The sequence below is a fragment of the Calonectris borealis genome, chromosome W (assembly GCF_964195595.1).
Source record: "Calonectris borealis chromosome W, bCalBor7.hap1.2, whole genome shotgun sequence".
Lineage (NCBI taxonomy): Eukaryota > Metazoa > Chordata > Aves > Procellariiformes > Procellariidae > Calonectris > Calonectris borealis.
In genome coordinates this window covers 4,852,704-4,878,267 of record NC_134351.1, presented here as the reverse complement: position 1 = coordinate 4,878,267, position 25,564 = coordinate 4,852,704, and the positions used below count along the sequence as shown (strand labels likewise).

The following is a 25,564-nucleotide window of genomic DNA, read 5'->3' as shown; positions in this document are numbered from 1 at the left end:
GCCTCAAGACTTTTCATCTGCATATTTTAACCACTTTCTCCTTACAGAGATAAAAGATTCTTAAGGGTTTGGGTTTTTTTTTTCCCCTCTGTAATTATGGCAGAAAAAAAAAGGTCACATGATAAGTTTTGGATATATCTCAAATTGACACTGTCGTGGCTCACTTTCTGGAAGGAGGGGCAAAAGGAGTCTGTGTACATCTAGATTTTGGGGTATAAAAGACAGAAAGGTGAAAATCGTTACCCTACCAGCACACCCACCAGCAGACTGGAGATTCTTCCCCCACCACACGGTGACTGCTCTCATTCCAGAGGTCCTCAGCCGGTTCCCTTCTTCAGCTGCTGCTTGCAGATTGCTAAATGAAGCCACCTGGGAGAGAAAACGTTCTTTCTGAGGTCTCAGGTGTCCTCAGAAGATGAACTGGTCGAGGCAGCCAGGAGGGGAGTCGGGGTATTTACGTGCCCAAGGCAGTCAGCTGAAAGCCCCGTCAGAGTTAATGAGAGCTTTAAAAAAATATGAAGCCAGCAAGGACCTATCGACCTCTGAGAGATGGTGGGGAGATGGTAACATAAGGGGGGAAAAAAAAAAAAAGGAGGAATAACTAATTGCATATCAAGCAGATGTTCTGCCATTGCAGGCTTCACCCATAATTTCATTTCTGCTATTTAACTCACCTTGACTTTCTCCATATACTGTGGACTAGGTCCATTTTATCTTTTCGTACAAGGGAGGAAAAATCCTCCGGTTTCTGACTTTTAACATGAGTAAAAAGAACAGTAAAATCCCCTTCTCAAGGCACAGACCAGGTTTGTTTGATGGAGTCTATCCCATACAACTGAGAATATCTTCAGTCCTGAAGTTAAATAGACCTTAAGGTATTTTTTTGCTTTTCAGCATTCAGACTTGAGCACAGATTTCCTCCCTCTTTCCCAAGCATTTTCTACTTGGGCAAAGGAACAAAGGACGACTGGGGAGAGCTGTGCCCGATGGCCAGCTTCACCCGCACTCAACCAAAGGGCAGGTCACCACTGCTTTGCAATAGAAACAAAATTAGGTCAGTGCAGAAGCCTTAGGAAAATCTGATCCAAAAACCCTGGTTCGAAGACACCACCTGCAGTTCTTCCTCAGGTCACAACTCACCAGATGCGCTTTCTTTTGGAAAAGGAAAAGTTTTCACTGTATTTAAGATACTACATAAAGAATTACAGAGCTGGTTTCATGAAGATCCGGCCATTGCTGCAGGCCAACAGCAAATTAGAACAAGTGATGTTTCACAAAGTCTCTTTGGAAGAGCAACCTTTAAGGCTTAATATTAAGCTTGGAAGACATCAGACATATCGACCCTGCCACAGGGCTCTTCGGTGGGTGTTAAGGGAGTTTCTGCTCAAGCACTAGCTGGGATGGCTCTGCCAGCCTGCGGTGCAGCATGGACCAGCAGGTCCCAGCCAGGCATGTTCACCCTACAGCAGACCATACATCAGAGGGAAAATATTGAATTTAAGCCTTGTTTCTCTTTACTTATTATGATGGCAAAGCACTTTTCCACAAATGGTTGTTTATGAACATGCCCCAGTTTTCGGAGCTTGTGTATATGTGAGCACATATTGAAGTAGTCTTTACTTTATTGTCCTTTGTAAACTCAAAAAGACAAACCTCGAAACAAATAATGGAGTCAGTTAGTGAACTGAACTCCTTCAAAGAGCTAAAAGACCAAAGTTTGCAGGCAGCTGGGAAATTTTTTGAGTCAGAAGTTCAAAGCCTATTGTTTCAGATCTAAATAATAAGTAAAGGGGGTGATGGGAGACATATTCCAAAAGTCAGTCTGAGTTAGACTTTGGAGGTTAATAAAGAATAAGATATATTGCAACATGGATTTCTAAAGAGAGAGGATGCCTGACTAAACTGAATTCTCTCTCTGCTGACTATCTTTTAAGAAATGAAAATGTGCCAGCTCTCTTATATCTGCAAGTTTGTTATGGAATAAGTTGCAATGTGGAAAATAACTTAATTCAGCTACAGAAGGTGTGGACTGATTCAAGCATCATTGGGCAGTGAAGGGGAGACAAGGGGTTTTGCTGAAAAGGGCTCATGAAATGGAAACCCAGCGTGTGTGTGTGAATGAAAGACATGGACCTAATTAAAAAAAAAAATTACAGGAATCATCAATATGAAAGAAAAGTTCTTTTCATGCCTTTGGATGAAAGTATGCTCCAAGCTTATGGAGTAGCTCCAAGCACATGGGACCAGCGCCAGCCTGCCCACCTCATCCTTCTCACCTTGGGCTTCCTACCCGGCAGCTGACAACTGGGTTGGGTTCTTTTGCTTTTTTAGGTGTTTTTCATATCAGTCCCACTGAATGTGATAATGAGAGGAAAAATGCTACTCAGGTGCTGTGCTGCATTATTATCCTCATTGAATAATAAAATTTTTCCTTGAGAAAGTTTTAAATGTGGTTCATTTGGCATCCTTTTGATCTGGCAACAGTTACCCCTTCCAGACATATGTGCGTCACCGGAGAAAACTCCCAGAAAAAGAAAGAAATGTGGAAAAGCATGCAGACTACCCTCGCTCAAACCTGGGAGCAAGATAACGGTGGGGTGAAGGTGACGGTTCATCACACGACCAGCAAAGCCGTTGCAATCTTGAGCTGTTGAATTCAGCAAAGAGCAGAGGAACTGTGCTGCATCACCCTCATTTACACAGAGCACCCACCTAAATCCAAGCTGACTGGCTTGGAGACAATATCTTAGATATTTTGCCATTAAAACCAGACTTTCTGCATGGTTGTGAGCTAATGACCACGGGGAGCCAAGCTCTCTGCCTGCACAGCCAGGATGGGTGGCCCAGCACCACACTGATGGACCCACAAGTGCCGTGAGACTCAAAAAGTCTCACATACAGCCAGAATAGGGCTTTTTTGAGTAGCCTCCATCCGACACAAGCATCAGTTACCTCGAGCTATAATCAAACATCTCAAACAGTGATAGAGGTGATTGCCCCTGTGTGCCTCAGGGTTCCCTGAGTAGCACAGGTGGAGATACAGAATGGTGAAGGACATGTCCTTGGAAAGATAAAGGCAGGGAACACATGTTTAGAGCAAGGAAAACAATGCAACGGTGGTGAGCAGGGACACTATCAGCCTCAAACATGCACAGGGCAAATTACAAATGATGACCAGAAACATCTTTGCATGGCATTCTGCTGCTTTCCTTCCCTGGGCTGTTCTTTGCCCAGGCTGGCCCTGCCTCCTCTCGCCAAGGGAATGGAGAGCTTACTACATTGATATTTTGAGCTCCCGCGCTCCCCCCAGCCCATTCCAGTCTGTAATTTCACTTTGAAGAAAATCAGAGTAATCTAAAATCTCACACCAACGGTTTTCTTCAGGGTGATTTTATTATATATACAATTTCTGGACTGTGGATTGCAAAGGTATTAACCGACTCTAGTGAGAGTTTGAAGACTGACGTTGCCTCAGTCACCGTTGACCCAATCATCTCTGGTGTGCGTGTCCTGCTCTGTTTTCCCTTTCAAGCCCTTCTCCTGAAGAAACACCTAGGAAACATGTAAGACATATCTCTGTGTTATAAATAAAGCAGCAGCATTAATACTTTAAGTACTTAATAACCATCTATCAAGATATGGCAATAAAGTAAATCAATACTCCGAAGTTCTGATTTGGATCTCACTTGCATTGGTGTTACAGGACTAAATTTATTGGTTTCAGTTGGGTCATTTACAGTCGAATAACTGAGGTTAGCCTGACCTGGTGTTGCTCTAATAAATACATTATAGTAACAACAGATCTGGAATCAAAAGGAGTTTGCCGTTGGTTGCAACAGTAGCATAGTCTAAATAATACATGGATATTAGAAAAGCAATTACGTCCCAATATCAGGGCCCAGATCATGAGCACAGACTGCCCTGCAACACAAGCTGGCTCTGTTGGGATGAATGCCCTTTCTAAGTTACAGCGTTACAGGGTCAACAAGATATTCATTTGGTTTCTGTAGTTATGCAAAACAGGAGACTGCTCCAAGTTTAAGGTCAGCCTGATTTTTTTTTTTTTTTTTAAAATAGATCTCTTAAAGGACATGAGTTCATCTTTCATGTCCTCTAAAGGACATTGTTCATCAAACAAAACCTAACCTTGGCATTGGACAGGCGCAGGATGACGTCTCCATTTGACTCTAGTCCCGCCCTGATGCAGAGGAGGAAGAGGAAAGGCAGGACGAGGCGCGCTCAGAAAAACTGCTCTCAGTCTGATGCCATTTTGGAGGAACAAAACTAATACCTGGCCTAAGCTGGTAAATTTGGTGCATGTTTCTACAAACAGAGCCCTGGCAAGGAGCTCACCTGGAGGCTTTACTCTGGAGATGCCTAAAATTAGGAGAGATTAATTTCACGCTAAGTATTGTTGCTTTGTATTTGCAGGAGGTGCAGACTCAACATTTCTGTCTCTGTTTTTCCATCTATAAACTGAGAATATGAATAATATACAGCTAAATTCGTTAATGCTGTAGGAGATCAATGGCCAAAGAGACAAGACAAGTTCTCACCTCTTCATTTGTCAGGCTTTTATCATGTTGGGGTTGTGTCTCAAATGGTCAACAAGCAAGACCTTGATCCCAGCTTTGGACAAAGCCGTTTGCTACTTGGCAGAGATCTCATTTGCCACTCAAAAATGATGAAGCTTAACACGCTGAGATGAGCCACATCCAGTCTTCTTGTGCAAAGAGTATGATTAGGCTTAAAAAGAGACGGTCAAGGCTAACAACCCAACCAGACCCATCTAAGTCTCTGTGATTTATGGTTGGATTACTGGGAGACTTTAACACATGCCTGTCCTTTGTAGCAAGCCCCTTTAAATAGCCATAACCTTGGTATAAAATTATGCAGCAGAAAACAATAATTTTTTTTTCTCAAAATAATATTGGCTAGGATAAGGAGGCAGGGCCAAATTATTTTAACGTCTTCTGAAGCATCCACTGTAAAAACATATATTTGATTGCTCAGTGAATGCATCTTGTTTGCTTTTCCTGCTGGTTCTTAGTATAAAATTAACAAACAAAAGGCTAAGAGATGAAAAAGTTGTTAAGCTATAGGTTAATTAATCCCCAGAAATTAAATCTTTTGCTCATGCAGCTACAAAGTTTGCTAAGCATAAAAATACATTTTTCAAGTAAAAGCTTAGCAATACCTACTAAAAATTTGCGCTAGGGGTGGTCAAAAATACTCAGCAGAAGATGGAAATGAGCTGTGCCACAAAGACCCACAGCTGATGGGGTGCATTAAAGACCCTGCAGTCAGCATCTGGTGAGCTGGTTGAAAACTCACCCAAAAAACTTTAATACTAAAAGCTTATAAAGACACAAACGCTTGCTACTTTTCCAACCGCATCATCAAGTTACATTCGTATGTGTCTTATCAGCCTCTTCTCTGCGACAAACAGTTTAGCGTCAGCCTGGCAAAGTGTCTGCAAATTCACTGGGATAAAAAAATATTAGGATAGCAGAGCAGTTATCAGGCAAATATTTAATATTTTGGGGTCAATATTGCCAATTGTCAATCATGTTGACATGATTTGGTATAGAAAGGGTTGTGTAAGCCCCCTGCCAGCCCTTCCCTTCCGCCTTCCAACTCCTGTGCTAAATTTCAATCAAGGCTGAGAGTGAGTCAGTGCTCCCACAGACCGTCTCTTCCTAGATAGTTTATGGAATATTTTAGGGAAATAAAGAGCTATTGTGGATAGTGCACATATACTCGTGCTTTCATTATACTGCAGAACTTGCAAAGGGGAGAAATCCCAACTAAGGTGGCAGGTCTCCGGCGTCTAATATGGCAGAAAATCTGATTTAATCTCTTCTGTTCATGTAAGCATTTGTAACATCTCTGTGCCGGATCAGTCCTACAAGGTCTAAAATGGGATAAATATTAGATAAATACCACTGCTGCACTTATTTTAAAAAAATAATCTGCCCACCATGATCCATAAATCCAGAAGGTGATAATTTTCCTCAGCTCCACCGCTCACAAAACTGTTCTGGATGTATTTTAGATGTTTTCAGCTCGTGGACACGCATGGTTCCTCCTGCGGTGATGTGTAAACATTTAATTCTGCTAGCAGGCTAAATAAAGTGATGCCAGCAGGGTGTTTTTTATAGAATAAGAGGCCTGTGCAGACACAGAGTCAAGATCTGCTCTCTGGCGAATATTGTATACGTTGATTTTTACTAATCATTCCTTATTCAGGTGAGTGAGTCAATACGCTGATCAGATATAATCATATAAAGAGAAGCAGATAGTCTGTCTGTCTGTAACAGTCGATAAAGAAACACTGAAAGGCAAAAAGGTGTTTTCCTGCCAGTGATTTGAGATGAAACAACTCCAAATCTCCAATTAAAGCAGCTACTAGATATGAGTCGTTATGGTTGTCCTTCTCTATTCCTAAGAGTTTATAATAAATAAGAATGACAAATTAACATATAGCTCCAGGAGAAGTGAGTGGTTTGGGGAAATAAAGAGTGTTTATGCCTGGGTGAGCTGGAGGGTGGGTTGTACCCCTGCAGCCTACCTGTCTGCAGCGTGCAAGCGGACAACCCTGCATCTTCATTAGAAAAGAAGGTGGCTCGAACAAGACCAGGAACCTCCTGGGGTAGGTTGCAAAGGTGCCAGGCGAGATTGGCTTTTAAGTTTTTTCAGTGGCAGGCAGCAAGGCAGAAGATCAGACCATGTCTGGTTCTGGGGCTGGTCTGAGACTGGCGCAGAGTGATGGGCAGAGGCTCTGCGGCATCCTCCTGCCTCCCTTCTGCTGCTGGGAGAAAAGAAGCAGAGAAATCCCCCAGGCCATAAACAGCAGCCTGAAGATTGCTGTAGACCAAAATATTTCTAGGGTTATGTGGTCTGGCAGAACAAGGAGGGACCCCTCGCCACTTCGATATCATCTTGTAGAGAAAGCAAACAAGATTCCCAGAAAAAGGCAGGAGGAACAGTGAGACTCATCCCGCTTCAGCAAGGGAAGGGAGGTGGTGGGCAAAGGAGCTTGCACCACACTATGATATTCCTTTGAGGGGTTGGGACTGGACATGTCACCCATCCTAAATCTCAGCAGAAGAGAGGGCATGCACATATCAAACCACCGGGTTATGGGGGGCTCCACACACATGGGGTGGACAGGGGGGAAAAGCCATCATCACCTCCGGGGGTCTCCTCCCGCAGATGGTAAATCTGGGTCCCACCACTTGTGGGACCTTCAGTGGAAGTGAGCCGGTCATAAAATGGGCATGTCAGGTAAACAGAGAAGGATATTCAGCCAAATTCCCTCGCTGTTCCAGAGACATGCCTATCCTTTCTCCAAAACATGTTGACTTTAACCAGTTTTATCTATGGGAAACTTGGATCATCAGAATTGGAGGGGAAAAGACACCATCTCCTCTGGTTGCAAAGATAGCACCAGTTCTGCATAAGTAACTGATACTCCATAAAGGAGAAAGAGAAATATCTGATGGTGGTTATTTTTTATTCTCACCATCATTCAAAGAGCCTACTCAATCAGTTTTCCACGTAGTGCGGTACTGCAATCCATCACTGTTGCATAACCTTTCCCAAATGTTGCTATGTGAAGCAAAGTTTCTGAGAGCTTTATTAAAGCCGTGATTGAGGAGACACTTCTGAAACAAAAGAAACATTCTCAGTACACAGTACATCACGAAACACCTATACGGGAAGTCAAAAATGCCATTAATCTTTTCAAGTGAAAGGGACACATATTCCATATTTATCATCCCGCACCACATGCTCACGGAAACATCCGAAGAGCACGGCATTAGGGACTCAAACATTTTTATTTTATCGCCTGATGGCATTTGCATTGAGCAGCAAAGATGGCAAATTATTTGCAAAACTATCAGACTCCCTCGGTGCCTCAGCACTTCTCAAGGGAAATCACGTGCTTAGAAACACGGATGTTACCAAGATTAACTTCCACTGCCCGAAAGGCATTTGCCTGCCTGACCTGACTGCAGCCCACACTTTTATCAAATGCCGCTAAGTAAACAGGCAGTGAGATGAAAACGCTCCCGTGAAGCTCCAGCTCAGATGCCTCGATGGAATTTCATTCACCTTGTCTGGGAAAAGGATGAACTTCATTTTCCAAAAACTGACTCTAAGTCCAGCAAGGCAGAAAGACTGCTAAAACTGACAGTGTGACAGTCCTGGCTGTTAGAGCAGCTGACAAGATCTATCCCTTGCAAAAATAAACAAAAGATGCCCTGTGAAAGGGAAACAATGGATTTGAGTCCTTTTTTCTTTCCAAAGGTGCAAGGAAGCCCAGGGAAAGCTTATTTTTGTTGATGACTTTTATCATTCTCTATCAGACCAGTTAAACCCAGCCTGGCAGCAAACCTTGCATCTGGGAGATCCTTCATATATCAGCAAGTCTGGAGGTCTCAAAAGGCAGCACCGAATCACAGGAACCGGGATGGACAGGGGTCCAAGAGCCCCTTGTCCTTCCCCTGCAGGACCAGCTACCCCAACAGCAAGGACCTCCATACAACCTGATTTCTGACCCCCTGGTGACAGAGAATTCAGTGGCTCCCCAGGAAACATTTTCCAGTGCCAAACCCTTGTTATCCTTCTGGTAAGTCCCTGCCAGGTGCTGCCAGAGGAAGAGGGGTTGCAGGCAAGGGATGGAGCGGGCGAAGAGGTCTCCATGGGCCCCAAGGTGCTGGAGGATGCAGGTGGAGAGGGGTGAGCGCCTGGAGGGATGCTGTCAGCAAGGAGGGAGGACATTAGTGCCACGGTGGTTTTCTACAGCTTTGGACAGAAAAGAGCAGGCGAGGTTTTCTGGACTTCCAATTTCACCTCCAGGAGTTGTAATGAAAAAACAAAGCTGGTGATGACGAGCTGAAATAACTGCCCGTTGAATTTGCAGGTTTGTGAAATGATATCCGACACATCCAAAGAGAAAAAGACGGTGCCGGTGTACTGGGTAAAATTGTGGGCTTAGGTGATAAGAATAATTTGAGCGTGTTGGGGGATGCGTACATCATTTATTCAAAAGCAGAGCAAGAAAAGGATTATTTTGTTAACTATTTCAGAGTTCTGTTTTGCATCTCTGCCTTTCGACCTACAGATGACTACTTAGGGCTATCACTGTTGCTATCGAACACGTAGTGAGACACCCTCCCGTAGCATTTCTGTTCATTCAGTGGTAGGATTTGAGGTCCGTATCATTGTCTCTGAGGTCTACATAGCCATCTATTTTCTACGCCCCCACCTTCAACAAAATCCTCACGCTCCCAACTCTTGGTTAAGACCTGAACTTGCTAACTCAATAGTTTTCAAGTGTAGAAAAAAATTAGTGGGGTCTGAGTTTCTACACATAGGAAGCTTTGGCATTGACACCCTTGTAACCAGGGTGTCTTCTCCACCTGAAAAGGTGCCCAGGAGTTATACACACTTAATGCAGTATTCTCCCTCTCTGTGATGGATGAGAGCTTCTTTATGGATTTAAATGGTTTATTCCTCTAGTCAGACCCACTGGGATGGCTTAGAGATGACTGAAGCGTTAAAGCAAGAAAACAACTAAGTGATAAAAATTACCTGACAGCTAGCACTTCACCGCCCAGGAGTAGATTCTGCTTAGCAGTGCTCATCACAGCTCTAGAGCTTTTTTGGAAAAAAAAGGAAAAAAAAAAAAAGATAAATAGAGATTCATAAAGGTTTTCTTCCAAGAGGTGATGCCTGTGATGCCTGTGGTGGAAGAAGGGAGGTCAGTATCTCCCCTGGCTCCACCTAGCAGGTCCCACAACCCAAAGACATCTTGCTGGGTGCCCTTGGGAGAAAGGAGCAGCTCACAAAAGCAAAAGGAGTCACTTTGTCACAGAAGCACAGAGCTAAAATCTTGACAGTTGGTACCACACAGCATTGCTGAGGCCAAAAATAGGCACTGGCAATACCCGTTTGAGGGAATACCAGCAGAAGGGCCATTTATTACATTCCTTATTTCTTCCACTCTTTCCCTAAGTATCCACTCCAGGGCACTGTCAGAGACAGACTGTGGTGAAACATCTCTGTAATTCACTACGGCTTTTTATCCAGACTTTCTCAGAGGAAAGGCTGGAAACGCCACGAAGGAAAATGACGGATGCTGCAGTCTTTAGGAAATGAACCATTCTTTGATTGCTTGCTCAGCTGAGCAATTTGCAGTGTGATAGACAGCAATTATATCATCCAGTGTCAATTTGTCTATTCATTTTTCCCTCTCCACATGTTTCCTCTTCTTGATTGAATAATCACAAACAATAATCACAAGCAGCTGGGGGAAGGAAGTACATCCATCAGTTTTAATGTCAGCAAGAATGAGAACTGATTCCTCTAGCACTCACCACAGCTCTGCATCTTCAAAGTCATTTACGTTTTCCTTATACCAATGCTATTATCAAGATCGTATTATTTCTATTACCTACTCCTATTTCAGTTTATAATCTAGGAACAACAGAATGCCACAGGAAAATACCCAATTTCAAAAAATATATGGTTGTTTCATCTGCTATTCTGTATTCCCACAAATATTTCTACATTTATGTTTTAATTCTCCTGATGCTGAGAATATTGATGGAAGTGTAAGCTTGTAAGACTGCGGCTAGGTAAGATAGACCAGACCCGAGGAAGGTGAGTTTATGTAAAGGGTGAGGAGAGTAAGAGGCAGAACTGTTAGGAAGGTGTAAGTAGGCAAAACCCATGGATTGCAGAGGCTTTTCAAACTTGTCTGCATACAGACTGCTACTTCCAGTAATAAATTACCTTATTGTGCCCAAATATATTGTAGTCTACAATCCGGAATGTAACATTGAACGTCCAGTGATAAATTCTCAATTTATATCATCATATAGCCCTATATATACTTTTACATATCTGTATACATAGATGATGTTATATCATCATATAATTCTACAGTGGTATTCTCTAGTTATACGAACCAATTTCTATCAGCTGAGCTTCCAACTCTCTCTGTTCAGAGACACAGAACAGCAGAAAATACAAAATGAGTTTGAAGGCACAAAAAGTGGCCCAAAGATTGCCTTTCCCATAAAACTGTTAAAGTGGTTTATTCAGTAGAATTAAATCATCTTGCAAACACAGTGACACAGACCAAAAAAATACCCTGATTACTGTTTTAGTTATGGCTTACATCAATTGATAGGCTTTCTATTACAACCATAATACAGCTACAGAAACAATAAGCAAAAATTACAGGGTGGAAGGTTGAAAAAAGAAACGTGAGTCAATGGACACGAGGGATTAACATCAGCATGAAGCTACCATGACTCCGCTTGGATTTCTCCACCCCCACCATCACCGCCTTACAGAAATAACGAACATGAAACAAGGTTTATTTTTGTAATAGCCCAAGCTCCCCTAGCGTGAAGACACACAGTTTTGCTCCAATATTTCCAAACTAAGCATTTGTTTTCCACCAAGTGAAAACGGGGCACATATTCAACAGGCAGCAGCTGTTCAATACAATTTATATGGGCTGAACGCAGAGGTTTGATCAGGGACCTCACGGTTGACAATAAGGAGGACCCAGAAATGAAGCAAAATTCCCCATGTCCTGTCCCAGACGGAGCAGGGACAGGCAGTTTTCCTCGCCTCTAAAGGGACAGGCTCTAGTGTCACACATAAGTGTGTATCACTTGGACAACACAGGGTTAACAAACAGGGATTAATTCGATTCTGCTTGCTCCCCACTACTAAAACGGGTATAACCGGAGTCTTCATAAGCCGTATGGAGCATTGGAGATACTTCAGTGTCTTGGTCCATCAGACAGTTTCGGGTAGAACAGACATTTCAAGAACTGGCCAACACAGTATCTGATTTTGCTGGCTTAATTTGTCACCATTTTACACGCTAACACATCTTACAGTGGTTAGTACAGTTAAAAACGTACATCAACTTACCCAAAGATCAAACACCGAGAACATTTATGGCTTCTAAAAGGAAAGTCAGACATGTCGGTAACATATTTACAGCTTTCAATCCTTGAAGCGCTGAGGCAGATTTGTCTTTCTTTAAGTTTCCCACTATGGCCCAGTCCCACATTTCTGATGTTTCTCAGATGCTCAGGGCTTCGGGGAGCGTTGGAGATGCTGGGACTGAAGCTCTCTCACTCTAACGCCTAGCGTACATTTGGATTTCCCTTAAGTTTATTTTAAAAAGCACTTAAGTACAATTGCTTGTTGATTTTGAATACCATGCGAACAACACAGGGATGCCCAGCAGCCTCACCCACGTTAGACAGGATGATAAGAAGACATAAAATAGTCTGGGAGGGTTTTTTGGGAGATGCAGGTTATTGGCTTGACTTACAAGCATTGGACCCAATGTTTTTTTCTATTGAAGCCAAATATGAACGTTGTGCTGGCTTCAAAGGGAATGGGCTGAATCCTGCCTTGAACACATTCGTATCACTGATGAATTCCACGCTGGTATTTTAAAGCAAGCAGAAAAACACCTCTTTTCTCGAGGCATGTGATTCGCATACATACAGTTAGGTCCAGAGGGTTCATTTGTGATTTGACAGGGCGATTTACACTACCACGATGAAATGCTTTGCATAGATGAGTTTGAAAAGATGAAAAGTGCCAAAATCTGGAAGGGAGAGCGACAGTCACAACATTTCTGCTTCCAGATAAGTTTGTTATTTATGCACACCATTAAAAACACAGTATTGCTACTGCACCGTATCTACAATATTTTAAAAAATGTATCTGAAATCAAGTGAGTAAGAAACAAGAGGCTGCTCTTCCTGCCCATGATCGGGGCCTGTTTCTGGAGGCTTGCTCTGAAGTACATCAAACTTTCCACAGACTTCACTGGATTTTGGGAAAGGCCCTAAGCATAAACACCGACTCCTTTATTCCTAAAACCTCAGCTCACTCCAGTATTTCCCAGGGAATTTGGCCCTTAGGGATTGTGGAATTTTGCTATGTTTCCTTCTTCATATACATGTAAAAGCTCCAAAGTCCTCTGCATGCTCGGATGCAAGCAAGATGGGGGAAAGGACCATTTCAGAGGTCTCCATTTTCACTACCCAAGCTTGCGCTCTCTACAATCAGAGCTTTGCTGACAAGCCACCAGGCCTCAGAAGATTAAAAAGGACAGGTTCCCTCTCGCTCCACGTCTCAGTGTTTTATCCACTCCGCTTTCCCTTGCACGCAAACCAGAGGTTGCTCCTTCCTGCCATGTAAAGCCGAGCACGGGCAGTCCGCCCACGTAGCTGCGTCACCACCACTGTTTTTGCCTTCAAGGTCTGAGCAACATTTCTACTGATTCACCGAACCCCCACGGAGTGGACTATTCTTAGAGCTGATTTCCTTCCGTCTACTACATCTACCCATCCCGAGTGAACATCACCTTTAATTTATCATCAGTCGAGCCTGCATGGGGACAGCTTTTGTCAGGGACTAGGGGAGCTACTCCTGGCCGTTGCAAGCTGTGAAACTTCGTCTATCGTCATTATCATGTTACTCCACAGTGGTAAAGGCTCTGGACCAGACTGATGGTTGCAATCTCCCATATTCCCTTTACATCGCTTTTCCAGGCCATCATGGACCTACTCGCCATGGTGCCTCTCCTCCTCGAGATCACAGCAGGAGGAGCTGCCACGGCATGGCTCTCCCTTTGCAATTCATGAGCTGGCTTGACAACTCCATTGCAATCACAGAAATTATGCTAAAATATTATAATGGCCTTATCACCATTTAATCCATTCTGTCCAACAGCAAAGTTGGATTTCATAAATCAAAAGCAAGCGGCTAAATTATTCTGACTAAATACTTCCTTCCCTTTGACGAAAGCACTGGCAGATTGATAAGCCTCCTCTGTTGACCTGACAATACAGGAGAAGCAGTCCTAGTTATGTTTTTCCGACTGAATTTGCATTGCCAGTGTATGCAGATCTCAGGAACTTCTTAAGAGATTCTCCTAAATAATATGAGGAGCCAGTGATTAAACCATAATATTATAATTTTGTCTCTCCCTGTCTCAGATTTCATATCCTCAGCAACAGAGCTGGGATTACAGCCGGAGCTCAGGATGTGGCACCAGACAGCTGACAGCGTTTCTTGTTGGAGAGATCAGATTTTTGTATCAAGGGATTTCTCCGGGGCCTGCAGCCTTTTCTGTGGGAGAGCGTGACATGCTATGCACACCCTTTACTTGCCCTAACAGTGTGCAGCAAACACACCCGGCTTCCTGACAGTCACTTCTTATCACTCAGGTATCCCATTGTTCAAAGAAGGTTAAGATTGGATATTTGGAGCTTTGACCGCATGGGAGAAGGGAAAACAAAATAGCCTCAAACTCAGACAAATTCTTGATGTCAAAAGAATATTTTCTTATGCTCGGTACACAAAAGAATGATGGCAGAAAACAAGCAGGGTCCTTCTTTCTGCAACAGCCCTTCTTTTTGTCCATTTAAGCAGGACGGGCAGAAGCTCAGGCTGGTCAATGCTGGCTCACCCACCCCACAGTGTCATTGCACAGGTAGTGACCCCCGCGTAGCTAAAATCTCCTGGGCAGTATTTATTTGCTACCCACGGAGAACAGAGCAGCAGGTAGGGTCCATCCTCAGACCTTGCTCCTGCAAGCTCTCACCACGCCATTTCCACCCGGCCCCACCGACGCTGTGGTACGGCAGCAGGAATCTGATTTTCCAGCGCCCAGTGCAAGGTAAGGAAGCCAAAAAATATCTGAAAGCTTCTGCATATGGCATTTCTGACAAACGCTGTAGTTTTTCAATCATTTTTTGAGCAACACCTGAAAAATGAATCAGAAAGTAAACACGCTGCAACATGCATTTCATCTCAAGGACTATTTTATATATATTTCTTTAAGTATCTTTCTGGCTTGCAAATCACTCCTTCTATCTATCTATACACCTATGTACACCTTCACAGACATGTCTGGGCTTGTTTCTGCGGTCTCTACACAAATAAAATACCCATCCACTTGAATGGGAGCTCTTTTCAGATAAATGTGGCAAAATTGGGCCTTTGGTGCATATGTGCAAGTATCCTGCACACACATTTTAAAATCATTAAAAAAATATAGTAGCTATAGATTTATAACTGATCAAAATCTAAACACAGTAAAACTGCACTTATTACAGTATAGCCTACGTGAATTTACATTGCTCACTTATATGAAGCAAACAAAGGAAAGGAAATGTCTGTGACCCTGTAACTACAGGTTAACTGTAATTACAGTTTTGCTTATCCTTTTGGCTGTCTAAAAAGTCCAAAAGGATTTTTGCAACTAAAAAGAGGGATTTGCACCATTTCTTTCCAACATATGGATGCTTCTCAAGTGCTTTCCCATCTTTTTTTAAGTATCTTTCGCAACATATCAGACTCCTTTCAGTTGCTTTTGTTCACTTCAATCACGATAGTAAAGAAAAATCCCTTACTAAAGAAGGTAACCTTAGCAAAGCAGCAGCAGCAAAGCAATACTGAAGTCACTACTAGTCCCATACTCGGTCAGAATAAGGAGTAAGGGCTCTAGGTACAGCTTCAGCATCATTACTGTTATCATAAAGCTTAATGCACAGCAAGATGGCCAACCCACCGGGTCACATTGCTCTCTAAATAGCACTTTCATTACAGCACTTCATTATCAAAGCCCTTTGCACATAAATTTACAAAACACAGCAAAGACAAAGATCTCTTTTGCATATTAAATCAAGGAAACCATTTCATCTACAAGTTCATTCTTAGCGTGCTGCATATTTCACAGCTAGCCGATACGAGGTGGTGCTCACTAACACACGGTATAACTCTAAGACCAAAAGCACGACACCACAAATATATAAAGCTTAAGCACAGGTCCTTCACCTACCCCTGGCTGGTATTTCCCAAGTGACCTCTGACACCTTTATCAAGGATATGGGTTGCTTTTAAAGTAATCAGACCTCTGGAGTCTAGTGTAAAGTTAAGGAAATACACTCTCACATACCATCCAGGTCACTGCGGGTTAGTAGGGACTTTTGAAATGGTGACCATCGTGCTTCACTTGCTTTTTGATCATTTTATCTGAAGCATGAGCAACTTTCACAGCTCTCAGCAGAGCACAGAGGCTTTTAAAAGAAGCTTCGTGCATTCATGCATTACAAAATTAAAATCCAAGTCCAGATTTGGATTTAAACCCTCTCCCCCCCAAAAAAACCCCAGTATCCCTCATACAAAACTAGCACTTTAAACTCCAAATCCTTGATCAAATATCGTGTAACCTAAGTAAGACAAGACAAGGCACTGGACAACAGCCCAAGTGCTTCAGACTAAGAACTTATACGAGGAAACTCTGTTCATTTAACTATGCCAGCACAGCTGAAATGGCAAACCTCACCCTCCTGTGTACGCAGTCACACCAGTATAAAAGGGCATATACCAGCAGCCTACTACACCACGGTTCAGCAGCCAAAATAAACTCCAGCAATATGTGGCATCTTTTCTGCATCAGGATTTTGCCAATATAACTGTATCAGGTGAAAAATTAAGCTTGGCATAATTGACAGAGTTACATTGGTAACTTTTTAAAGAATACACCAGCCCTTTTACTATCCTAATTACATTCTCATCACACAAAAATGCCGTGTTAAGACATCTGACATCTTGAGGTGCATAAGTTTAAAATAAGCATCATAATCCAAGCCACAAAGTATCTTCACTGTATTTTAACTTCATTTCCTGCCAGTACTTATCACAGATACCTGACAGTATTTAACTCGACCTGCACAACAGTGAATCAACATTCAGACACTCTTACAAAGTCTTTAATAAAAATCAAAGCAAAAATGCCTTTTTCTATCTTATGCTGTGATATTTGAACCAAAACATCAACTCAGAAAATATAACTACGTAATCTCCTTGCTATTCAGCCCGAGAAAAGCTTGCAGAAGTGTGAAGGAGCATGTTTCTTCAATACGGACTCCAATCTGAAGCTGAGATGGTCACTGTAGGAGGAAGTACATACATTGCTCATGCGTTAGCTAGAAGGAGAAAGCATTACAGACTATGAGAAAGAAAACATGATCAGCAGAGGAGACCAGAAATGTAAGACACAAGAAGGAAGAAGAAAGAAGCTCTAAAACAATTGCACACCATGATCAACACAGTTACCTGTTGCTGTGAATGGGAGTTTAACATTCTCTTCTATCCTGGCTGAAAAATTTCCTAAAGTGATCTTGTTTATTCCTATCACATCTATCTGCTATTTTTCACCAATACTTTGTAACATTACAGAACAAAGACCTCAAGTTATATACTTCCCCTTAAAACTATAATGCTAAAGAGTATTTTCAAAAGCCCAAATGCCAGAGAACAGTGCTTTCAATAAAATCTGGCAATGCCCAAGGTACTCAATTCAGAAACCTATGTAAAGTCATACAGTCTCTGCTGAAATTCTCCACCACTGCTTTTCCTCAAAAGTTTGGTGCTTTTATTCATAGTGAAATGATAACTATATTAATGTGCTCTGTTTATCGCTAAACCTATTGGAAATGTGCTTCTTATCTGACTTGCTTTCCAGGGCAGTGTATACCCTGGGTCAGAGGAGTTTTGCTTCTCCCACACTGTTACGGACCCAACTCTGCTAGCAGGAAAGATGCTGGTGTCCTAGATCTTATGGGATGCAATGCCTTGAGGAAATTTATATCAAACAATTATTGCATAATCTCAGGGTGTAATAAAACCTCCTACACCACACACAGGCATCGAGTTCCTGTTACACTTTTGCGTCAGAGGAAGAAGTGTCCTTGTCAACAGCAGCTACAGGTCCCTGTATGAACCCGCAGGATCCCCTTGCTGTGCATGTGGAGGAAGTTGAAGATTTCTGAGGGCATAGCATGAAAACCAGGGCGAGGTTTCACATTGTCATAGTAGTGGTGAGTTATAAAAATCCCTGAGGGGTTCATGGGGAAGGCCCAAAAGCCAAAAAGGTGGACCTCTTCGCAGAGCTCCAGGGCAGCAGTCACCAGGATCAGTCCAGTGCTAATACGCTTGGCCCGCACCCCTTGGCCGAGCCAGTAGCGTGAGACGTTGATGAGATACTGGGGATGAAAGTAATAAACAGCTTGCTGAGATTCAAAATCATCCAGGACGTATTTGACCCGGATTGAGACATCCGTGTTGCGAGTGTTGTAGAAAGCTGGCAGCAGCACGGAAGCGTTCTCGTAGACCTGGAGCACGTTGTAGAAGGGTTTCCTCCATTTTTCCAGCTTATGAAATCTAAATGGAAAAGGACGCGAGTAATGGTCAGACCAGCGCAGACCCAGTCTGGACCCAGCAGACAAGAAAACTCAATGGGCTTTTACTGAAACATTTCTGATACAGACATAATTGAAAGGGGAATATATTCACATTTGTAGCTAAAGTGTCAACATGAAATGTAGGGCAAAAATGCAGGGGATAAAAAAATTTTCTCTCCTCTTCTGGCAATACATTCAATAAACAGCGGACAAACTTTGTAGACATTCCTGATCATGTCTCAATTCTCATTTTATTATGAGAAGTATGTAATTTTTCTAAGGTTTGGTTAGCTGTATAGTGCACTATGTAGTGCAGAACTGTATAAAAACTGGCAAATAGCAAAGTAGAGCAAAAACATTTCTAAAATGACATTTTAATAACATTCAAAAGAAATCCACAATGCAAGCAAATGATTTTATGGTGCTCAAGAAAAGAAATACATTCCCCCAGCAAGAAAGGAAAGCAGGAATTAGCCCCATGGTCCCAAACCTGACAGCAAGGTGGCATTAAGGTATTAACAAATTTAAAATTAAAGTTACTCCTGGCTACAAAGTTTAACTGGCATTTTTTAAAAAACATATGACAATGTGTGCTACTTTATTTAAGTATTTAGGGTGGGAATCAGTTGCTTCCACCCTAATGTGTCCAAACATTTGCCTGGGGCTTGCCAGCACGGTACAGGACTTCCAGGGGAAGGATGGCTCTGCTGTTATAATTCTAGCTCATCAGCTTCCCAATTTCTGTCACTAATTTGCAGGTCTAAGTGTTTAACACATTTCTATAAGTTGTAACTGATTCCATATACTGAATAACTTCAATTCAGAATGAAATGTATGATTCATAGTGTCAGTTTAAAGTAATATTGGGAAAAAATTCTCTGTAACAGTTAGAATTAAGTGAAAAGTAGATTTGGAAAAGCAATAGAGAAGAAAATACAAAATCCAGAAATGACCTCTCAGTAATTATACTGGGATTGACAGTCACGACATCCGTCTTTACCCCAACGTCCGTGAAGTATTTCTCAGATATAGGAGGCAAATTGCATCTATAAAGGAAAGAAATTAGTAAGAAAGTTAAAAAAATTCCTTGCACCTTTTCAGGACTAGAACGCAGAATTGATTTAAGCATTTCTTCCAAGCAACAAATCTAGAAACAGATTGAGAATTTAAAATTGTATCAAAACATGTTGATGCCCAAACTGTGCATTAAAGTAACAAGTTCTTAGGGGCTGTATGAAGACCTCTCTTCTTCCCCGAGTCTGTGAGAGATGACCCCTTTTTGCAGATGTAGCCAATGCTCACTCATTTTGCTTCCTTAATAACAGTTCAGCTATTTACTTTGGCAGTTTAAAATGAGAAATGGGATGAAGCCCCAAGGACAATCAGCCTATAAAATCAAATATTTCCTCAGCAAGAGCTGTATTCAATAATTAATAGATAAACTATATCTATAACATCGCCTTTAACATGCTTTGTTTTATACCCAAGAGAATTTAGGGGAAATGCTCCACAAGAGACAAATCAGTCCAGTCCTAATTAATCCAAAACTATCTGCTTCCCTTCCTTTTCCCTTTATAAGTATCTCCCAGCGCAGTGTAAGAGCAGCAATTCTGACCACGGATTCACCAGAGGATGTCAAAGCTATTAGGAGCAAACTTGTAAAGATTTGCAAACCTTGACTTTGCCCAGCCTCCACTCACCTTGGCCTTGACCTAGATTCATCATCGCAAAAAATTTAGAGCATCCCTCAAGAGATGCTGAAGTAACTGAAACACACACACATACACACAAGCTATCACACAAGCTTCGCTTCCATAGGAAACCCAGCTAAAAAAAAGCTTCAGCGTGTATTATAAGAGGCAACATAAGTGGCCTTGCAACTGGTTTTACACTCGCTTTAAGCTAGCGTTAGATATTTGCTAACATTTTGAAAATTTTTTGAAGTGATCTACAAGCTACAATAAAAGCCATTACTGTTAAGGTCCCCACATCTCAAAAATTCTGCTGTGCCTAATTCCCAAACATCTCCATATTTTTGAAGATCAGGGCTGAAAAGGAGAAAACTGTTAAGGTGTTTAGGGTAAGTGATGCTCAGTGTTTTCACAATACTACAGTTCATCATAATTTCTCAGTCACAGGGAGAGGGCGAGTGAGGGAGCAGAGGAACGCACAAAAATCCTCCGAAGTCCTTCTCAGACCCAGGAGGTTCACACCTACGTCCCAGAGAGTCCCTCTTTATCAGGTCAGAGAATTTTTTTTAGCCACCTCATCGTTCTCATAGGCAATGTTATTTCCAGCACTTTTCTCTGCTAGGTCATGCAACGTCCTTCTGAAGTCCTCTAGCATCCTCAGTTCCACCTAGCACTGGGCACTGTGCTCATTACATTATATCTGAAAAAGGTTTTCAAATATTCAGCTTCAATATTTTCAAACAGTAAACTCCCACCAGGATTAAGAAAGAACGAATTTGTTGAAAGTGATAATTCCTTATAAAAACTTTACAATCTGCATAAGCTGTAGTTTTGTCATAGGACTCCAAAAATCCATCACTGCAAAGAGACTAGTCCCATCTATAAATGCACCCAATGTTTCATCACAGATCTCCACTTCGGCCAGTAGATGGAGATAGACAATAACAACTAGTAAGTACAATTCATGTGTGTGTATTTTATATATTCTATTGTAATATAATTAATTCCTATCAGAATTTATTTCATAGAAAAATCTTGGTTGCATCCTGCTGGCCACAAGCTTCCTGACAATAAAAGATTTTCCCAGGTGTCCTGAAGGTATCACTAAATGTTAGCAGTGCTCCATAGGCAGTTTTTGAGCTATTTTAAAGAATTGTTTTGTTGGTGACCAAGATGGTGATTCCTGGCAGTTTGGTGAACTGGTGTCAGACTGGAAAGTCCATGTGTTCAGACCCGACCTTAAACACAAGCTTTACTTTAAAATTGATGTCAGCAGACCTTAAGCTCTTAAACACTAGCATGTCTTTGTGCATAATGCTGGTCCCATGTGTTTCAGAGGTGGTGAACCAGGGATTTTTTTGCACAAGTACTGATGTACTTATTCATATTTCAGTTCAACTTAAGCCTCTACTTAATTACTGGTACCAAAAGCAATTTCTACATTTTGTACTGATATGATCTGCTCTTTATATGCAGTTGTGGTACAGTTCAAGAAAGACCAACAGTGGTAAAGAGGGACCTCCACTGAAAGTTCTTATACACAAATGATGACATTTGCTGCCCATATTTCCACTTCCACTCAACAGTTTGTGACCTCCATGTGTAACATGTACCTTTCATTTCAACCATACTGATAGCTGTGATCCAGCACAATAGAAGGGAATCTACAATAACTATTTAATGTATATAGGGTACACTAGGCTTTTAAGAAGCAAACTACGTGAAGCCTGGACTGTTTCACAGATTAAAATAAGGCAATAGTTTTCTATAAAACAGGCATAAGAGGCAGACACAAGGGGTCTGAATATAATCAATAGCGAAGGCAGGACTGGTAAAATTTTATTTCTCATTTGATGCCAAATTAAATTAAGAATGCAATGAGCCAAAATCTGATCTAATTTTTGCTGTTATTTAATCAGAGAAATGCATTGATTTATGCACAGTTATTCTAAACTGACAGGAACATACCTAAGATCAGAAAATAGGCCAACAGAACTAAAAAGATTTTTCTTTCCTCAGAACGTGTCATGAATCTCTGAGCTAGCTGTCATATGCCATGACCCGGGAAAAGAGCTTAACAGGATTTAGAGAGGGATTAGTCATGCATATGAATAATTGTGGTGCGTTGACCCTGGCTGGACGCCAGAGGCCCACCAAAGCCACTCTGTCACTCCCCCTTCTAAGCTGGACAGGGGAGAGAAAATACGACGAAAGGCTCATGGGCGAGATAAGGGCAGGGAGATCACTCAGCAATTAGCATCACGGGCAAAACAGACTCGACTTGGGAAAAATTAATTTAATTTATTACCAATCAAATCAGAGTAGAATAATGAGAAATAAAAACTTAATCCTAAAACACCTTCTCCCCACTCCTCCCTTCTTTCCAGGCTCAACTTCACTCCCGAATTCTCTACCTCCTCCCCCCCAGCGGCACAGGAGGACGGGGAATGGGGGTTGCGGTCAGTTCATCACACGTTGCCTCTGCCACTCTTTCCTCCTCAGGGGAGGACTCCTCACACTCTTCCACTGCTCCAGCGTGGGGTCCCTCCCAATGGGAGACAGTCCTCCATGAACTTCTCCAATACGAGTCCTTCCCACAGGCTGCAGTTCTTCACGAACTGCTCCAGTGTGGGTCCCTTCCATAGGGTGGAATCCTTCAGGAATGGACTGCTCCAGCGTGGGTCCCCAGTGGGGTCACAAGTCCTGCTGGCAAACCTGCTCCAGCGTGGGCTCCTCTCTCCATGGGGCCACAGGTCCTGCCGGGAGCCTGCTCCAGCGTGGGCTTCCCACGGGGTCACAGCCTCCTTCGGGCATCCCCCTGCTCTGGCGTAGGGTCCTCCACGGGCTGCAGGTGGATATCTGCTCCACCATTAACCACCACGGGCTGCAGGGGAATCTCTTCTCTGGCACGTGGAGCACCTCCTCCCCCTCCTTCTTCACTGACCTTGGTGACTGCAGTTGTTCCTCTCGCATATTGTCATTCCTCTCTCCAGCTGCAGTTGCTGTTGTGCAGCAACTTTTTCCCCTTCTTAAATATATTATCCCAGAGGCGCTACCACCATCACTGATGGGCTTGGCCTTGGCCAGCGGCGGGTCCGTCTTGGAGCCGGTGGCATTGGCTCTATCAGACACTGGGGAAGCTTCTAGCAGCTTCTCACAGAAGCTACCCCTGTAGCCCCCTTGCTACCAAAACCTTGCCACGCAAACCCAATACAATAATAAAAAGATCTTTCCCATATATATTAAGGATGATGAAAGTGCTGCTAAACTCCGTTACCCAGGGATGCAAGCTGCGGGACATCCCAGTCTATGCAAAACCTGGATAACTCCACATATGGTGGGGAGCACAATATGAAGACACTCAACCTTCAAAGTTATTCAGGTATCTCTGCACACCCTGGAGTCTACAGTACTGATCAATGTAACTCGTATTATCCAGCACTTGAGCCCCGCACCACTTCAGAAACACACCTCCGAGGCACGTGAGCTGCACAGCGTAGAGCTGTTAACATCTGGCCAAGCTGCTTGTCACACGACAGAGGTTGTACTTCAGGTTCAGAACTGCCCCAGAAAATTATGGCCACATTCACAAGACACTGCTCCTGGGCTAATGTCCACGGAACGATAAATCCACAATCTGAGTAACAGGGGATATCCTGAATGAGGACATCAAACTGTCAGTAAGTCAACGATTAACCACATGGAGTTAGGGAGAAGTAATTCCTCAAAGCATAATTTTAAAATAAATATTATACAGTGAGGTGGTTTTTTTGAAACATCGCTTTTTGTGCAAGAAGCAGGCTTAATATGGCCAGTTTGGCAAATCCCATGTTTCCATGTGAGAAAGAATAGCTTTATAATCCTTTACTTGTCATTAAAACAGGCAAAAAGAAAAATGGTGCTGTGGTGATTACCGAAACACGAAGTCTGCACTGTCAATTTCCCGGCCACATCTGCTGTTCTTCAGAATTCCTCCGTTCCCAACCACCGCGCATTTCTTAAACTGGGAGCGGTGGTACGGCATATCCTGCAACATCACAGCAAGGAAACAGTTAAATATCCCGAAACATGGAGGCAACAAGTCTCTTTTTTACTTTTTCCTTTTTTCTGTGCAGCTGCATCTTGCTGCAGATGCACTAATCATAGGAAGTTGACACTGGTTCTGGCCTGCAATATTCCCATGTTGTACATAAACGGATCGGAGTGTTTTCTGTGCAGTTAGAGATGCTATGGACAACTAACTCAGAGACAAAAAACCAATAACCTGGTTTTGTCCAAACTTAATAATGGAGGAAGTCAGTTTAGAAACTTGCTTTCCCTTCTGATTTCCACATGAGGGCATGAACCATAAAATTAGTGAAGCCCAGGTGTTGCCTTCTGAGCTGCCTGCAATCTGCTCGCTCTTCAGGCTCTGATGTCCTGCTTTTGAGAAGTCTGCACACATAGTCCTGGAGCAGTTAGTAAAGCCCAGGAAATCTCTCTAAATCAGACAGCACGTTACAGCTATTTATCAGAACCTAACCCAAGTTTTAGTGCTTGCTACCACTAATTGTATTAATAGCATTAAAGATTATTAATTATGACTTGTACTACCAGGAGTGCCTAGAGCCTTTGGTCAGGAACATTTTTGGACTCGTGTAGGACACATCTTTCTGCAATCTTCGGGCAAAATTCTGTCTTCATATGCAGACATGCAGCTGCTGCCGAAGCAGGAGAGAGTGAAAATCTCATCTCTGAGAACAGAATTGGGCCATTAGGGTGAGAAGTGACACAGAACTGAGCCGCTCTACACCTTATGAATATGTAGAGATGTGCTTATATAAGCATGAGAGCGCTCGTTTTGGTACATACATATTTTATCAATAATGTCATACAGCAAACTACAGAGAGATGCGATAGTGGCATGACATTTCTAGGTGATTATTCCCAGGATCTTTCCATAGCATTCATAAGCCATGAGGCAAAAGGGTATGCAATTACACCTGTTTCAGAAAAGCAGCAGCTGTCTAACACAGAGGCATTATAGAGTTGTCTGTGCTTTATGCAGTGACTTCTTAACACAAAATGCCTCGGCAGTCCTGAAAGGGAGATCAGAAGCCAGGTCTCCATACTCAGCACAAGGCTTTTGCCCTTAAAGTCTTGCTCCCGTGCTTTCAGCCCTTTATCTCCTACATTTGCCATGCTGCAGCCTTGCTCCTAGGTGGAGGGTGGCTTTGGCCACATAGGTGTGAATCCCAAGGGCACTTTGGCATGGGATAGAGCCGGCAAAGCATCCTCAAGGCACACCTGGATAAATACCACAGCAGCTATAGGACACTTCTAGCAAAAGCGTAGGCGTCTAGTCTTTCATGCATTCATCTGCACAATCAGGCAGGGTTTTTTGAGGATAATACTCCTGGACTTAGATGTACCCATCCTTTGCACGTCTCCAAATGCCAACGTGCTTTCCTGGATCTGAGCCTTTCCCCTGCTCTGCCCCAGTTCCCCATGTGCACATTTAGATAACAGCACTACCCTAGCTCTTAGTAGTGCTCAGAAAGCAAAAGGATTAAAAGTGGTTAGACCCCG

At 42.7% G+C, this 25,564-nt stretch overlaps 1 protein-coding gene across 3 annotated transcripts in view; it reads right to left on the bottom strand.

The window, feature by feature from the left end:
* Positions 1 to 17,816: 17,816 nt before the first annotated feature.
* Positions 17,817 to 25,564, bottom strand: part of LOC142074785 (alpha-2,8-sialyltransferase 8E) — a 41,101-nt gene continuing 33,353 nt past the window's right edge. For all 3 annotated transcript variants that reach the window (XM_075135659.1, XM_075135658.1, XM_075135660.1), the window contains 3 exons: positions 23,911 to 24,023; positions 19,259 to 19,351; positions 17,817 to 18,285 (listed from right to left, as the gene is read on the bottom strand). In XM_075135659.1, the coding sequence (XP_074991760.1) occupies positions 17,817 to 18,285; positions 19,259 to 19,351; positions 23,911 to 24,023 (675 nt within the window). The remainder of the gene's footprint in view (positions 18,286 to 19,258; positions 19,352 to 23,910; positions 24,024 to 25,564) is intronic.